The sequence below is a fragment of the Zootoca vivipara genome, chromosome 2 (genome assembly GCF_965207765.1).
Source record: "Zootoca vivipara chromosome 2, rZooViv2.hap1.1, whole genome shotgun sequence".
Taxonomy (NCBI): Eukaryota; Metazoa; Chordata; class Lepidosauria; order Squamata; family Lacertidae; genus Zootoca; species Zootoca vivipara.
In genome coordinates this window covers 59,250,591-59,268,553 of record NC_142584.1, presented here as the reverse complement: position 1 = coordinate 59,268,553, position 17,963 = coordinate 59,250,591, and the positions used below count along the sequence as shown (strand labels likewise).

Sequence of the window (17,963 nt, the reverse complement as noted above, 5' to 3'; positions counted from 1 at the left end):
TCTACTCCTGAGCTGTCACCCCTTTTCCCCCATTGGAAGGAGCAGAAGAAATTACACAGATATTCAGCCCCGTATTCCTGGCACGTCCAATAGGTAGATCGTGATTTACTAGTAGATCACTGGACGTCTGTAGTAGATCACTGGTAGTTCACTGGCTCCCCCCAAAGAAGCTCAACAATTATGGCTCCCCTAAAAAAAGCTCAATATTTTCGCTCTGCAGTCCATCAAAACGGCACTTTCCTCCTCCCTAAAAATAACACTCAAAAACTTTGACCTAAGCCCCTCCTCCTCCCTAAAAAAAGCTCAACTACTTTGACCTGAACCCAAAAAGGGGGGTAGATCACTGCCAGTTTTTAACTGTGAGTAGATCGCAGTCTCTTGGGAGTTGGCCACCCCTGCCGTATTCTAACTGCTGGTCTCTAGTTTGATCCAAATGTCATGACCTACTTGTTGACATTGAGGTGTAAAACATATGAAACACACACTTTGTAAGCATGTTTTTAAGTCCTCCAGCTCAGATGACTTTCACCCTTGTTTTTCTGTGACTGTCTGCTCTAGAGATTGGTTGAATATTCACTTTGTTCATTTTAGGAAACGGATCCAGACTTCGATCATTGTGCTGTTTGCATTGAAAGTTACAAGCAGAATGATGTTGTCCGCATTCTTCCATGCAAGTAAGCCACTAATTTCTTAAGTCCATTATCCTTTTTGTCACTCTTGGCTTCACTCAACGCATTAGAACTTGTGTATTAATTTTTTGCAATTTTGTGTGCATACAATTTCCTAGAATAGTGTGAGAGAACTATGCAAAAAGGCCTGGGTGGTGAAAGATGCTTAGTATAGCCTGAAAAGAAAGTGGTTTGTCAATTAGAAGAATAGATGTGGTGGTAGTCAAATAAGACAATCATGGTACCCATGAAGAATTTTATTGGTGACTCCCAAGGTGCTCAAACTGATATCTGAATGAAGATGGGACCTGTGTGTGGCCTTCATATTGCAGAGTACTTCCTGTAGCTGGGAAGGCCCACCCCCTTCTACTCTAATTGGTTGTGAAGGCAACCCCTCCTCTTTGAAGGAAATCTTGAAAGCGCTATGGAGGATGTTTGAACTAGTTTGCGCAGTGGCCTGGAAAGGGAGAGGTAGGGTGGTGGCCACCACTTCTTTTATTGGCCAGAAAGGCATTTTATTTTGGGAAGCAGGAGACAGAAGCAATGGGAATGTATGTGGTATCTATGTGAGAAGGAAAGGGGCTTTCTTTTTCACTACAGAGCACATAAGAAATGCTAGAATCTGTAAAGACTTAGACTAAAATGTATTTAGTGCATTTGAATATTAATACATCATGAAATTAACAGTGGCACAACATGTTAAATAATTACAATGAAGTTGGATCTCAGATTATTACAAATCTGACATCCATTCACTTCCCTTATTAAGTCCATTTGGTATTACTGTATTTAGTTTATAAAACTACCTGACTTCTTCCCTTCATAATTATTTAAGTATTATTTTTCTGATCTATATACTTTTTTAGTATATCAAAACTTTCAAGGATTTGACATCATGCAGTTGTTCTATAAAATGTTTTAACAAATGCACATGAAGTTTTTTATTCTTCCTTCTGTCCTGTGTCCTCCTGTCTTTATCTGAATCTTTTGAGTGGTCATCTTAATATATAGCAAAGGAATGGGCATTGAACGGCATAAATAACCCAGTTCAGTTTCCATGTTCCTTGTTATATGCACACACACTAAAATGGAAGAGGAACTAAATGACGTTTTGGTATGTGTGTGACTGTTACTTAAAACCCCTGAAATTGGTATGTTCTGTACAAAAATGTAACACAAGCAGAAGTTATAAGTGAAATATGCAATCCATACATTCTCAGAAGATTTAAATGTAGCTTTCCTATTAAGGAGTTGTATATTAAACCCAACTAAAGGATGATTGCCAATTTATTAGAATTTCCAAAATAAATTGTTCAAAATTCCTAATAATTGTTCTTATTATGATCTCTCCAGTATGTCTGGTGTTATTAATAGTTTTGCAACTAGCATTTGTTTTGCTGCTCTGTTTTCAGACATGTTTTCCACAAAACCTGTGTGGATCCATGGCTCAGTGAACACTGCACTTGTCCTATGTGTAAACTGAACATTTTGAAGGCTCTGGGAATTGTGGTGAGTCAAGTCTTATTTAAACAATGAGGAATGTAGAGCTTTCCTTTCCAAAATGTTCATAAATCAGTAAAGTCACTTACGAGAGGACCAGAATTCCAGGGTACTAGCCATTCTTCCTTTCTTGCATGAAATTGCAATGCTGTTCCAATTCTAAATATTGGAAGCATCCTTGGTACTGGGTGCAAAAGGATTTCAATAGAGGCACAGAGTGATTGGTGTCAGCATTGTGCAAGCCCTGGGTGTCTGCCTTCCCATTAGTATATTGTGTTTGGACCTACCAACTATACCCTCTCAAGTATATTTGCCTCTCACTATTACTTTTGGAATTGTCTCTTCATGCAATTTATCATCAGAACAATTTATGATGGGATTACTGAATCCTTTGATTTGGATGTATGGCTGACTGCTGACAGTCCCTGTCCCACTGGTTGCTGCTCAGCAGTAACTGCTTCTTCCTGTGAATTACATTTCATCATTAGTCACTATTGGATGCTTGTGCATCCCTCAGATAGCCTTCTGCAGACATTTTACAATATCTCTGAAGTGTTTATGATTTTGCCAGAAGCTTACAAAAAGGAAATATATTAACTTGCCAATGCTGTGTTTTCAGACAAATGTGCCATGTGCTGACAATATGGCCTTTGACATGGAAAGGCTCACCAGAGGCCAACTAGGCAACAGGAGATCAGTTCTTGGTGACCTTACCAGTGACACCTCACTCACTCTTGAGCCCCTGCGTACTTCTGGAATATCACAGTTTCCACAGGATGGGGAGCTGACTCCAAGGACAGGAGAGATCAATATTGCTGTAACTAGTAAGTGAAGTTTGGTTTTAATTTGAGCATTGTAGGTTTCATGTTGCTTTCAGATTTATGCTCTATTACTATAACATGCATGAAAGTTTTCTGTTAGTTCTAAGTGACAGTGAAAAAGACTCATATTGAACATCAAGACAATGAACTTGGAAATAGCTTTAGCAAAATCTTTTTCAAAATTAATTCCCAAGTAAGAAAATAGATTATACAAGTCAATTATTTAAATGGCTAACAGTTAAGATGGTTAAGTATTTTAACAATTTTCTCTGTCAGTGAATTATGTTTGCAAATCATCATGACTGGATCTAGATTGGTCCAATTATATTTGCCATCTTTTTATCATTATTTTTGGGCTTGATGCAGTCTTCAAACAGTTTATAGTTTGAGTGCCATCAGAAAATCACATATGTCAATTGTTTATGAAAATCACATATGCCAAATCAACAATCTATCTGTGAACACAACCTTGCATTAAATGAACTCTGGAACAGTGATCTGTGTTGAACTAGCTGTTTGGAGTATGATTTAGGCAAAAAAGAAGACATAGTACCGGTACCAGGTCCTAAAAGCTAAAGAACCCTTACTGGATATATAGATAAGAATTTTACTTCTGCTTCTTTTGCACAGTCTAAGCCCCAGAGAAGCGGTGTAGTCCTTACTTTGTTCCATTCAGCTGCAACTCCTCAAGGGTGGAACTTTCATATTTCCTGGTGCTAAGCATTGTTTGGTCTGCCTCATGATCAGTAGCAACACATGGTTTTTCTTTCTTTCTGCCTAGCAGGCCTGTGCAGAACTTGTCTGAGGCCTGGGGTGGAAGTCTTGTTAGAATAAACTCAAATAAAAAAGCAGTCGGTCCCTGGCTGGGGCCCCTGACCAGCTTAGTGCTCTGAGGCCCAGGGCAAGTGTATCTGATTGCCCTGCCCCGCCCTGCCCTGCATGGGTCTGCTGTCTAAGAGACAGGTAAAACTATTTTATGGGGAAAATGCAGTATGCACTCCAACAAATAAGGATGAAAGTTTCTTTAGGTCCTCTACAGTGGTACCTCAGGTTACAGATGCTTCAGGTTACAGAAATAGTACCTCGGGTTAAGAACTTTGCTTCAGGATGAGAACAGAAACTGTGCGGCGGCGGCGGCAGCAGGAGGCCCCATTAGCTAAAGTGGTAGCTCGGGTTAAGAACAGTTTCAGGCTAAGAATGCACCCCCGGAACGAATTAAGTTCTTAACCCGAGGTACCACTGTATTTGCAGACTTGATGGTTATGTGAAGTTTTACTAACTAAATGTCTTTCATACACTATAAATGAATTGGTGGAACCTGGAGATATGTGAAAACACCTGAGCAGAAGCATTTGCATATTATTTGACCAGTAACTAAGAGAAATATTTGGGCCAATGTGACATATACTAGCACTCTGTAGTATGGGAGACTGCCAATTTTGACAAAAGAGTTGGTTTTGCCCCTAACATTCCCCATACCTCCCACACATTTGTTTAAAAACTTCAGGCATGGAATTGGTGCTGGCAGGTTTTGCTTTGTTATATTCCCACAGAAGTTGGGTTTGCTGTGTTATCATATTGCTATGTGTGAAGAATTTCATTTGTCAGTAAAATATCCCTCCTGAAAATTGAGACTTACTATTGAATACTTTCTACAGTCCTGGTTCTATAATCTAAAAGTGGGATATATATCTTATAGTGACTTTGACCATCTTGAGAATGAGCAGTGGTAATGTACCCAGCCTATTGTTGTTGGTTTTGATTATTGCTTGCAGGCCCAGAACATGTCTAAGAATTGATTGACAACTCTTTTCATTGACCGGAAAGACTTACTTAATATTCATATCCACATAACTGTGCATTTAACATAGGTTAAATCTCAGTGTACAAATACTGCTGGTTGCAAGAAATACACATGTACAGCTATACATCCACCTTCAAAAACAAGCATATTAACTTGGCTTGAGTCCTGTTGCTTTTCTAGTCATTTAAAATGGAGACCATGATAAAGGAGAAGAAATTCATGCAACATTTCAAGCACAGTCATCTGAAAACTTTTCTGATTTATTTTAGTTTGTGTACATTGCACACATTCCTATGCCACAAAATTAAAATCAAAGAATGCACCATTAGAAATGATGTCCAAAAAATACATTCTTTTTAAAAAAATTAAGATGTACTTTTGTGTGATATTTTTAGACTAAAATTATACTGGTACTTCATTTTGCATTATTATTGAATCCCTGCTGAATTCTACCTTTTAAAAGTGCTAGAGGACTTTTTTGCGGATAAAGGAGTGGAAGAGATGATACAGGGTCTCTGTGTGTGCTGTCATATTTGTTTTAATACAGGTCTCATTTGGAAGTAGTCTTATTCCTTAACTGCAGGTAAAAAAATTGCTTATGCTTTCCTTATTTTGCATTTTACTTTAATCATTTATCATTAATGTCTGGACTCTGTGATCAATATTATTGTATCATTCCTATTTTTCTCACTTCTCCCCATAACCTTGTTTGCTGGCCTCCTCCATTTAGTACCTTCTTTGCCTTCTGCTTTCCTCTGGAGCTTCACTTCCTGGTGCCCCTCATGAGTAGAATTATTGTCTTCTGCTTCTGATCTTTGAGGGCAGTTGCCATCGATTTGACATAAGCCTTCCACGAGTGATTTCCTCCCTTTCCTTTGTCAACAGAAGAATGGTTTATTATTGCCAGCTTTGGCCTCCTGAGTGCCCTTACACTTTGCTACATGATCATCAAAGCCACAGCTAGCTTAAATGCTAATGAGTAAGTAAATGTTCAGATTGTGAGTGTGCCTACACATATGGCAGTATTGTAAAGAAATGAATGGAAGAGTTAAAAGGAAGGAGATTTGGGATAAGTTGCAATATCAGATTGTTAGAACATCTGAGGATATGTTTTCCAAAGGGAAGGTACATTTTTTTTATTTTTTAAAGGGGAATGTGCATTAACATTTAAATTTACTTTCTATTCTGGCACTCTTGCTTTTTATTCATTTTGTGTGTGGATATGTGTGCAATGCACTCCCTGTTTGGTTAAGTTTATATTAGCAAGCCTACCATTAAGGGAGAATTGTAAGGATCATTGCCTATATGGACTTGAGTGAACAAGCCTAGATAGTGCCTGTTCATATTTAGATAACTGAATGTTATTTATTTGTATAGGAATTATATTCAGGAAGTATGTTCCAATAGGGAAGCTTAAGGGAAGTGCCACAGAGAGTAGTAAGGATGCTATTTTTTATTTAATATTTCTCTTCTGCTCCCAGAGAACCAAGAGCAGCTTGCAATGAAAAATTCAATAGAACAAATAATTTTAATCACTAAAACACAAATTTAAAAACAATTCCTGATAAAAATTTAAAAGCAGCAATCAATGAAGAATCAAGTTAAGGCTTAGTGCTGTATGTTTTTAAATAGTTGTTGAAAGGAAAACCTTCTTAGCTTATGTTTAGAGGAGCGTCTCTTGAATTCCTGATTCCAGCACAGTCTCATCACCAAGCAAGTGCTGGCTTGTGTTGTATGATGTGCATGAGTTTCCTGCATTTGTGCACAGCCTCTTTGCTCCTGCTTCACTTATTTCTTTGTGCAAGCTGGGAAACAAATCAGGAAGCCAGAGTTAACCATAGTTTCCTGTTACCTGCAAACCAGAGAAGCTATGGTCAACAGTAGATTCTTTGTTTCCTTACTCACATGAAGAGACAAGTGAAGCTGAAGCAAAGGGGCTGTGTACAAGTGCATGAAACAGATTAAGCCTGAATTTGTGCAAACACAGCCACTGAATCTTGTGTTCACCAACCTAATGGCCTGAGGTAATGACACACAGAGAGAGCAGGGCTTCCAAGGCACATCTCAAAGGTTTATATGGAAACTACCATAACTATCCTTGAGATAGCCTGGTCTAAGATTGCTCAGGGAGATAAAGATCCAACAATGATGTACATCCTACATGAAGTGAAGTATAGGAGAGAGCTTAAGGACGAGTATTTAGAGTGAACTAAGAGTTCACCAACATATGTGTACTTAGTAGCTCCTTGTCCTGTGATCAGTCTGCTGCAAGTAAGGAGGACAAATTATGCAGCAAACATATATTTGCAAGCAAATGTACATTCATAAATTATGGTTCTCGCTACATGTGGTGAGCAGCATGAACACAGAGCTTGCTCTCACACACTGCCATATGAATGAGGTCTATAGGCTACATATTTTACAATAATTGACTAGTTCACCAGCACCCTGGTCTGGAATAATCTTACAACCTACTCATGTAGCATTTTGGTTGCCTGCTTTCATATTTCCGAAAAGAGACTGCAATATTTTTTAGGGATTTCACACAATATTTCCTACTGGTAATAGCTGCATTAAACTAGAAGGTTCGTCCTAGATTTTTGTATCTAAAAGTAAAAAATGATGCTTGCACAAATAGATACTACAGATATCCAAAACCACTTTCAGTCATTACTTTGCCATGCTGGAACAAGATGTGCAAGTTCCCCACATTTTCTGTTCTCTGCCACGTTGCATCCCAAATAGAACATGTTATAGTGCCCTATCTCTGATCTTTTGGGTGGAGGAGATGCAGAGATTGTATTTTGGACATGACACAGTATAATAGGAAGCCAGGGAAATTTGTATATTGTGTCCACATACAGTATTTTTCTTTATTTCACCCCCCCCCCCCCCGAAAAAATAAATAAATTAGTAAATAAATTAGACATGGTGTGGAGGTCAAGGTGGTAGCTAGAATTCATAATTTATTTCCCATTTTTATGAACCATCTATTTTAACTGTAATATCTATGGATTTGCCACTTGTGAAAAAGGAATAGCTGTATGCCTTCCTTCCCATTGACTGAAAGCACTAGCAAGTTGTTTTTACTTGGTAGATGGGGAAAATATTCTGCTCATAATTTATTTTGAACATTTGTGCATTAAACAGCAACAATAAAATATTACTGATAATCTCTTTTACTTTCCCACAGAACTGAATGGTATTGAAGAAACACTTTGACTATTCGCTTTGGAGAGAGAGCAGCTTATTTTTATGTAGCATTTCTTGATCATGTAACACAAGCATATGTTTTGTACATTCTATTTTCATAATTTGCTAATGCTGAAGCTTTGTATTACAAAAGACTCAATAAAAGGTCAATCATAAAAAATTATTCTGAGATTGAATTTTATTATACACTTGTCAGTGGAAAGTGCCCACACACACACACCCCATCCAGTGAATTTTTCTACCTAGTTGTATTCAATGTATGGACGTGAATCAGATTTTGATCTGATACTTCTCCTGTAAATTCAAGGCTTAATTCCGTGAACTAAAAGTTAACACAGAAGTTTGCAGGAGGAAAGTTTTACCAGCAGGTCCCTTCCTTCTGCCAGCATGCCCGCTCTTCCCCAGAAAGCTGCTCTGAAAAGTCAAGAAGGCCCTCTTAAACAACGAGATGCAGACCCTCCAAGTGTCCCTATTTTCCAGGGACAGTCCTGGATTTGCAGAAGCCATTCCAGTTTCTGATTTCATCCTGGAATGTCCTGCTTTTCCTTAGGATGTCCCTATTTTGATCAGATAAATGTTGGAGGGTATGGAATAGGATGTCACTATTTTCATCGGATAAATGTTGGAGATAGAGTGCAGGCCTGGTGCTGCTGCAGAGAGGACAAATTGCCTAAAATTGAGGTCGGATCCTAAGATAAGTTAACTTATCTAGGAGTAAAGTTTCCCATTCTTTCCCTCCTCTAATAGCCCAGCATGCCCCATTTTATATTGTTCAAGAGGGCCCTTTGATCTTCTACAGCAGTCATCCCCAAACTCAGCCCTCCAGATGTTTTGGAACTACAACCCCCATCATCCCTAGCTAACAGGACCAGTGGTCAGGGATGATGGGAGTTGTAGTCCCAAAATATCTGGAGGGTCGAGTTTGTGGGTGCCTGTTCTACAGAGTCTTTTCAGAAGTCAGGGTAGCAAACATTCCTTCTGTGAACTTGCTTAACTTAGTATACAAGCCAAAGCTGACCTATAAATTAGAAAATGGCACTCACTTTATGGATTTCCATGAAACACTAACGTAAATGGGAAGTAGTTTTTGCTAAAGGAAGGAGGGCTTGATTTCTCCTAATCCTCCCTTGTTCCACCTCACTGTATTGTATCTCAATAATGCTCTGAAGGTATCTCAGTCCTCAAGGGTAGCTTTTTGGGGGTTGTAGTGGGAAAGAAGAGGTGAGCAATCACCTTTCCATAAGTGAAACTCCACTTGCAATACGTATTTGGGACTTAAATAATTATGACTCCAAATTTGTTCAGAGATTACAACTGGAAATACTAAGTATCGGATATATTCTGTTTTATGGCTACATACACATTTAGCTTGTGTTGTTTCATTTTTTGATTTTTTTTATTCTCATACAAGATTCAACAACATGGCATCGACATGGTTTTGTCTTCCGTTTTTCATTCCTTAATACTTCTGCATATAAAGCCTGGCAATTGTGGTCTGTTTTTAGATAAATTATTGCAAAATCTAAGCTTGAACAAGCTAAATTACCTCAGCTCTCTGCTGTTTGTACAAAATATTCAGGAAAAGAAGAAATTGTCTGGTTAGATAGCTTTCATTGTTGTTGGGGTTAAATGGAGTGTTTGTCAAAAACATGATGTATCAATAAAGGAATAGGTGTATAATGTGTATAGGTATACATGCATTTATACATACTATTTTCTCTCTTGACTCTTCTCCTGTGGCATTGGAGAAAATGGATTGGGTGGGTATTGCGAACAGGCCAGGAATTCGGGCAAGGATATACAGATCCAGTGGCCCTTTAGAATCACTGGCTGCATCGGGATCAACTGGGCAATTTCTGCTCCTCCTGCAGGGAGACCTCAGTTTCAGGGTGTGGCAGAACTGCCCCTGACAATTCTAAATTTAACTTTATCAAAGATGGGAAAAGAAGTTTATTTAAATAAAATTTATTCCTTGCAAACTACCTGATTGTCCCTTCTCTGCTACTTCTGCATCATAAATTGTTCTCTTAGGGAATCAAAACTGAACACTAATGTGAAAGTGTGTTCAGCTATTGTGATTGGAAATGAATGGTGTATAGGATTGCTTCCACAGCAAGCTCTTCCATTTCAAATCGGGTCAATGACACCAAATCTCATGTCCCTGCTGCTTTTTCAGTAGTAGTGCTTGCTTGCACTTCCAAGCCATTGAACACAGCACATTCTTCTTCTTTTTTTCTCATAGAGTAAGAATCATTCAGCTCTTTATAAAGAAAATCCACAGCGGCCTTGTTAGTGAATGTAGAGCTGTTGGGCTCTTGATTTCCAGCCAAAAGCTAATGTCAGACTTAATGAGATTGACTATTGAATCAGGCAGACAAAAAGGCATAAGCTGGCCAAAGCCAGAACCTTTTGTGTTTTTGTTCAATCAAAGTTTAACCTACTTTTGAATTTAGTACTGTGTTTAATTAAAATAAGCCAGTTTGCATTTCTAGCTATCAAAAAAGGAGCTGGCGTTCCTTTTTTTATGATGCTTTTTAAGAAATATTGGGGCTGGGGATTTAAAAGTACTTCTTGAACTTGGGAAAGCAGCCAACATCTATATTAAAATAGTAGCTTAATTTGTAGCTGTCAGGAAGCCGTCAGCTGAGAAAGCAGCTTTTAGTAATTAGAAATGAAGTGTATTAACGTTTCCATAATAGAATATTTCAAAATGTCTTTGAAACGTTCAGAGAAATGTCACAAATAAGGAAGTGACTTTGCTTTAGAAAATGTGAAAAAGTCAAATTGAGGAGGAAGGGAGTACCACATGAATTTTCAAAACATTGTTTTGCCTTTTTTTGTTTTGAAAAGCTCAAAAAACGTGTTCTTTATATGTTGAATGCCTGCATGTACATGTTATTAGCCAGTTTTGTAACGTTTGAAACATGAGCATAGTGAACCTGGTCAGTTTTTCTAGATTTCTGTTTTGTTCATTGCATGTAGTGAAGTTGCTAGCAAACATATAAGCTAAGAATTTTTAAATGAATGGGAGAAGGGGAAAATGTATGTAGGTCAGTCCTTTTCGCATCTCTTGATATGGGCTTGTCTTTTGAAACCCAGTCAAAAGGCAAGAGAACCTTCAATTTGCAAGGCAGCATGTCCGTTACTAGGCTCCATTTTCGGCAATTGGAGTTGCAGGGAGAGACTATAGTTATAAGCAAGCTTCAGATTGCTTTAAGGCAACAGAATAAGCACATAACACGTGTGTTTGCCTTCCTCATGCTAGTAACAGCAAGATTTGATGACAGCTTTTTCTTAGTGCACTCTGAGAGTAGGCATATAGTCTTCATCACAGAGATCAGGAAAATTGAACCAATTTGTAGTCAAAAAGCCCATGGCTGTGTTTAAATTTAGTCCATACTGCTGCTTTCACAGCAGTGAAAAGCAAACCTCTGATAGAAATCAATTTAGACTGTCAGTCAACTAACTGCAGCAGACAGAAATCTGTTTTATCCAGCATCTTACTCCAGTGATGTACCATAAGCAGCTTCTTTGTGGGGCCTTTTTTTGGGGGGGGGAGTGTTACTAAGGTAAAAGTTTGGATGAGAGGGATGGTAGAAATGTCTTGGAAGCTTACAAGGAATTGGTGAGTACAGAGCAATGTGGGTGAAATGACCCAAATAAAAAAGAGGAAATGGACAGTCTGTGTTGAAGGAAACGAATAGAGAGAGAACTTGATAGGCAAATGTGACACGAGGCAGATCTGTAACCAGATTATTGAACAGATGTAAAAGGATAGATGGTATTAATATTTAACACTACACCTAAACTTTTTAAGCGTTATACATATGTTTAAAGATAGGACTGTCACTGCCTGCCTTGTGATCATAGGCCATCTGCCTGGTGTCGGGGAAGGGGCAAAGTGCGCTTCTGCAGTCCCAAGTAACAGGCAGTTGGAGCAAAATATTCTTTCATGCAGGGTTGGGGAGGAGCATTCCCTCTGCAGTTGTTCATACTGTGACCGATGAAAGAGATCTGGATACATTGCAGAAGTTCTATTTTCCAGGTGTCTAATATGTAACAGAAACACAAAACACAAGTGGCATGCTTCTGCACACAAGCCTTGCGACCCTTCTTGGCAACTGTTTCATACAAAGGCTACCTTGAATTTAATTTAATTTATTAAATTTGTATAATGCCCTTCATCCAAAGATCACACCTACATGTCATCAGCCGAGAATTTATTAAACCTGTACTATTACAATGTCCATACAGAATTATGCAATGGGTTTATTACTGGAAAAAGAGAGGTCTTTCTAATTTTCCAATAATTCACATAGCCAGATAACGATGGTTATTTATTTAATTTTTTAAAACTGATGTTTCTTTTGCATTTCTGTGAGCTTGGTATAAATGAGTAGATTGAAATGTGTAAACTTTGTTGTTAGCAAAGTCACTTCGTTTTTTCTGCCTCGTTCCTAATAGGATTCTTTTTATTGTTGCTTCTTTCCTAGGTGGCCACTTCTTTCACCGTAACTCCCTCTCTCCTCGGAGCCTGGTTTATGAGAATGACTTCTCTTCCATTGAACCTGTCTTGGACATGTATGATGAGAACAAGACCTGAAGGGGATCTGCATTCTTATTGCTTTGCTCTCTTTCCCCTTTCCTTTTCCGTTTCTCATTCCTATTGTTGTGTACTCCTTCCATGGGTGTCCTTTGTCTGAAGAAGAGCTGCCTTTTCCAGAACATGTGCCTGGCTGCCAGGCTGCAAAGGTGAAGCTCAGCTGAGGCAATATCCAAGGATGACATCTGTAAACGGATGAAGTGTGTGCACAAAGTCGGCTGTTGGAGGTTGCCGAGTGACCAAGCTGTCATTAGCAGTGTCAGTGGGATGGTGTTGGTGTGCTAGAGGTTTTGCCCTACTCTCAGTTTTAATTTTGTACAACAGTCACCTCTCTTGAGTAGGCACATGATATTTCTCTTCTTTTTTTTAAAAAAAAAAGTTGCAGTGTTTGCCAGCTTAGTTGCCTGATGGAGGAGGTGGTAGGCTACATGCCCAAAGCGCTCCAGTTATTCTTCATTCTAACCTTGATCTTACACTGAACATCCCCATTCCAAAGGGATTTATGAGAAATGTATTAATGTTCCAGCTTTCCATTTAACAAGCTGATGGCAGAAGAAGCCAACGTTACAGCAGCATTACAGCCTGCAATATCCGTACAGGATTTTTCAAGGGTGGGGGATGAGGGTTCCTACTTCATTGCTGCGGTTAAATATGAACAAAAGCTGCTTAGAAAGAATGCAAAAAACAACAACAAACAAAAACAGCCATTTTTACAGCCTTCCTGCTGAAGGAATCTCAGACTGATGCTGCTGCTGAAATTTATAAAACCAATATTTGATCTTTAGATTAAGACTTCTTAAGAAGAACCCAGGAATCAGAAATAGGTTGTTGCTTGTTTTTTTAAAAGGTGTGTACTTTTTCACTCTGATTTTTAAAAAGCCACTTACCGTACGTTGGTGTTACATACTGAAAGAACTGGAAGCATCCTTCATACGTTTTTACCTGAGATAACTAATTATGAAGCAACAAACACTTTTCTGAAGCTACACCTGTTCCAGAGGACATCAACAGTATGAATCCAGTATGGAGGAAATGCAGTTGCTACTTTGACATCCAGGAGTAAATCCATATTTACTAGAATGGGACAGTGGCTGTAGGAAATAAACTTTCCAACTGATGCAAAAATGGACAGCTAAAAGAACAAAGACTATAGGGTGTTTTTTTAAGTAGTTGGCAGTGTTGCTTAAGCAAAAAAAAATAGCAATTCAGAACAAAATTATGCGATGGTGCATCTAAAGTAGCTTTTCCTACTGTGGGTGCTGCATAAAATGTAACGATTGAGAATAGTTGTTTTCCCCCCATTGCAAATCCGAGCTGCTGTAGAGATAGAAGTGGTATCCTTGTAGTGTGGACACAAGCTTAATGCTCTTATGAATCTTGATTGTTGAAGAAATTAAAAACCAAAAGAAAAGGTAAGGAATGTTGCGTGGGTGTCTCGTTCCATTCAGGCAGCTTACACATGAAAAATTGTCTTGTTTTTCTCCTGCAGAAAGTGGGCTTTCACAAGATCTCTCCTGCCCTGAAATGTTGTGATGCTGAAAGTTTTATGCAAAGACTTGAAAGTAGCTCTGTGAACCTAAGTCTTTATTCGTTAGCAGGAATGCCCTTTCTGTGTTGCTGAGATGGCCATATTGCGTGTCTGATCATTCTTAACTGGGTGATACAGAGCTTAGGGACTTAGCACTGGCAGCCGTTTTGTTTGTTATATGTGCCAGGTAAGTTTTAATGTACTCCACTGAACTGTGAGAGATTCTTTACAAAATCTGTTTAAAAGCACAGTCTTGAAGTATTGTGAATGAAAGTTAGATGATTTAGTGGAGAAGATCAGTAATACTGATTTCATGATTACAATGATATTATTTAAATGGACACACAAAGTCTAGCATTCATTTTTCCTGCCAATACCATACACTTCTCTGATGGCAAGACAGCATATTATGAAAGAAGTGTATGTAAAGTGCTCTCGTATTGCAGAGTTTTTAGTGCATACCTAGAATCTTGATTTTAAAAAGCCTAAAACAGGTTCTGCCCCTGCCCAATCCCTTTTATTAACTACTGTATACATCTGCAATTATTCACATGTCATAAATCACAGTAGTTTACCTGATTTTAAAATTTTAACTAGCTGAAGTTAATTTTAAAACTGAACTGTTACTGAACTTTACTGAATTCTTACAGCCATAACATTGAAGTATTTAAGACTGGATGTTTGGCAGGATGTTGTGGAATGTTCAAAGGTCACTGTGTAGGCCCATAGCCTGAAAGATAATAAAATATATTAACTGGATAAACTTTTAGAAAATGCTAATTGGAAGCAAAAATACCAACAATTCTTTGTGCACAGAGGGCCCATTCCAGAGAAAATGTAGTTCAGTCAGTGGCTGATTTCAATGGGATTAAAGTGTAATTACATTCCTTTGTATTTGCATTTTGACGGGTGAATGGTAATATCATAGACATAGTCATGTTTCTAACAGGCCACTATTTTAACCAAATTTATACCATTTTCAGCAAGATCCAGGCTTCTCCTCCTCCTCCTAACTTAATTGATTTTCAAGCTGGAATCATTCTGTAGAGATGAATAAGGAAACTTATGATTTAGGGCATTGTTTACTAGATATAAACAATGTTTGCTCTCCAAATCAAGGAGAGATCTATTGTTTGAACATAAACAGCTGCTGCTATAGAGTCAGATCATTGGCTCCTCTAGCAACATATTGCCTGTTTTGGCTGCCAGCTGCCCCAGATCCCAGGCCTGCTGCCCCAAATGCTTTAAAATAGAGGTGCTACCATGGATGAGCTTGGTATCTTCTGCATGTGAAACCTATGTTTTATCACTGAACTATGCTCTGCCCTCTCTAGTTTCTAGAACATGAGGCAGGGCAATCAGAATTCAGTGAGCTACAGCTGGCCACTACACTAATATTTCTCTTTGGTATTTGAGGCATTGGTGTCTGAAGCTAAGAAAATAGAGCAATGAAAGGGAAACATGGAATCCTTAAACAAACTAGTTACTATTGAGTTATCTGTCTGACTCGGAATGTTGTGCCCTACTGTGGCCGTTCAACATGTCTTGGCTCATGATGAAACTTGACAGATGCCACTGGAGCATATTCTGTGTCCTGATAACTTATGAATGGGCAGCAATCAAGAAAAGCCTTCAATTGTAGCTTTTCAAATGTGGCTTTTGTCTAAGCTGTAAATTGTAGTACCCCTCTGAACAGTAAAAGCAAACAAACCAGCCCCCAGAATTCACAAGAAAGCACCCTTTGGAAAAGCCTAGTGCTGCTTAAACTTCAATGATTCCTTAAGTAGATGTCATCAAGACTGGGCCTTCTTCCCAAGCATAAAATATTTTGCTATCCTGAGAGAGAATGCAGTGGGGGAGGGGGTTGAGCTGCTAACTTAAGTATTATGTCTCACCCTTTAAGAACAATGGTGACTTAGGTTCAGGGGCATATATTTTATCTTGACAGTATCATTCACTCTCTTATTTAGCCCAAGATGGGTTTTTCTTTTTTAATAATAATAATAATAATCAAGATTTTTGAACACAGGTCAGCCCATGATGTGAGCACACATTGATTCATTCTCAAGACTAGAATGTTTGTACCTAATCAGCCCAAATTTGGGGTGGGTAGGGTGGGGTTGAGATGGATTTGGTCTTGTGAACCCACTAGTATTTTGCCATTGACACTGTTGTAATATCTCTGTGAAAAACAGTATTTTAAAAATAAAAAGACAACTGAGGAAATCAGCTTGTACATAAACACAAGTTTTAAAACTCCCATCCTGCTTATATTTGGCTGCACACCAAGCAAAAAAACAGCTTGCATAGTTTTTAAAGATGTTTATATTACATGTGAAATGGCTGTTCAGTCTTCTCACTTAAAAAGTGCAGCAAATACTCAGCCCAATGCAGGAATTGTGCTATACACGTTTTCTTTTTCTTCTGAGTTTATCCCATGTAAGGAAAAAATGTGAGAAAGTGGCTCTTCCAAAAGGGATTCTTCATGTGCCTTGCCATCCAGCATTGCACAAAATACCCCTAGCCAACTACAGAGACTGGGTCCTGCTCTGCAACTTTCTAGAGAGCATGCATTTTATTAATATCTGGGTGTGGCTACTTATTGTAGGTAACACAAAAACAGGTAATGCAGGCACGGGGGTGGGGCATGTCTGTTTCTAAATTTATTACACTCCCAAAGATTTCAGGCAGTTCATTTGAAAGATTAGTTAATTAGTTAATCCTTGCTCTGTGTTTTCCCCCTATATGTGTATGATAACTAATTTACCTAGTTAAGAATGCATATAATTCTTAAGTGTCGCTTTGTTTAGCAATTGATAGAAGCTACGTCCTCTCCTTTTCCTGTTACTTTTCTGAGGTTTATTATTGCAACTGGAGGAAATTGTAGCAACGACAGACTGTGGTCTGGTCCACACACTTAACAGGCATTTTCACATTGTGGAGGAGCAGACATGTGCTCTTCTCAGCCACCACATAAAACCACGCATCACATACAGCGAACATTTCACTAAAAGGCCCAAATTTCACAACTTGATTTCACAAACCAGTTATACATGATTTCCCCTTGCCTCTGCATGAGACACATCTTATGTTCATGGGGCAGGGGTGGGAGGGAGAGGAGGGATAGTTATAGGGCATGTCAAGTCATAGAATCAGAGTTGGAAGGGACCCTGAGGATCATCTAGTCCAACGCCCTGCAATGCAGGAATAGGCAGCTGTCCCAGATGGGGATCAAACTTGCAACTTTGGCATTATCAGCACCACCACATAACCAACTGAGCTATCCAAGCTGATATGCACCTTTTTCTCCAGTGTATTCACAGGATTGATGGCTAATATATGAACAAGTCCATTATCCACAAATTGTTTTTAAAAGCCTGTACTGTATATTAAAAGCCTGTTTCACTTAATTCCTAGGAGATAGGCACACACAATTAAGACAAACAGCCCTAAGAAAATGTGATTTTTAAAAATGTGAATAGGAATAGGAACCATACACATACAAATAGACTGTTGCAGTGAGGGCAAAAATGTGGGTAAAACAGTAACTGGACAAATGGTTTGTTGATTTAGGAGTGCAAATACTTTAGTTAGGCAGAATAGTAACCCATTGACATAGCCACCCTACAAATAAATGAAAGTCTGTTTTATACCACTATTGTCATTTTTTTCCTTCCCCACAGAATCCTGGGAAGGGTTTGTGGTTTTGTGTGTGTGTGTGTGTGTTTTGAGAGGCTGTTAATTTAGCTAGAGATCTGTAGTCTCTCCCTATCCAACTATTGTCACCTTTGTGCCAAAAAGAGAAGGGTGTATTCAGTCTAGCCTG

General features: G+C 38.6%; 1 protein-coding gene across 2 annotated transcripts in view; it reads left to right on the top strand.

Moving 5' to 3' along the window:
• Positions 1-14,025, top strand: part of RNF130 (ring finger protein 130) — a 38,344-nt gene extending 24,319 nt beyond the window's left edge. The window contains exons 5-9 of one of the 2 annotated variants that reach the window (XM_035105641.3): positions 592-674; positions 2,081-2,177; positions 2,788-2,992; positions 5,679-5,772; positions 7,987-8,169. In XM_035105641.3, coding sequence (XP_034961532.1) covers positions 592-674; positions 2,081-2,177; positions 2,788-2,992; positions 5,679-5,772; positions 7,987-8,002 — 495 coding nt within the window. In that variant the 3' untranslated portion in view covers positions 8,003-8,169. Of the gene's footprint in view, positions 1-591; positions 675-2,080; positions 2,178-2,787; positions 2,993-5,678; positions 5,773-7,986; positions 8,170-12,499 lie in introns of those variants that run through there. The other variant, XM_035105643.3, reaches the window with a different exon arrangement.
• The last annotated feature ends 3,938 nt before the right edge of the window (positions 14,026-17,963 follow it).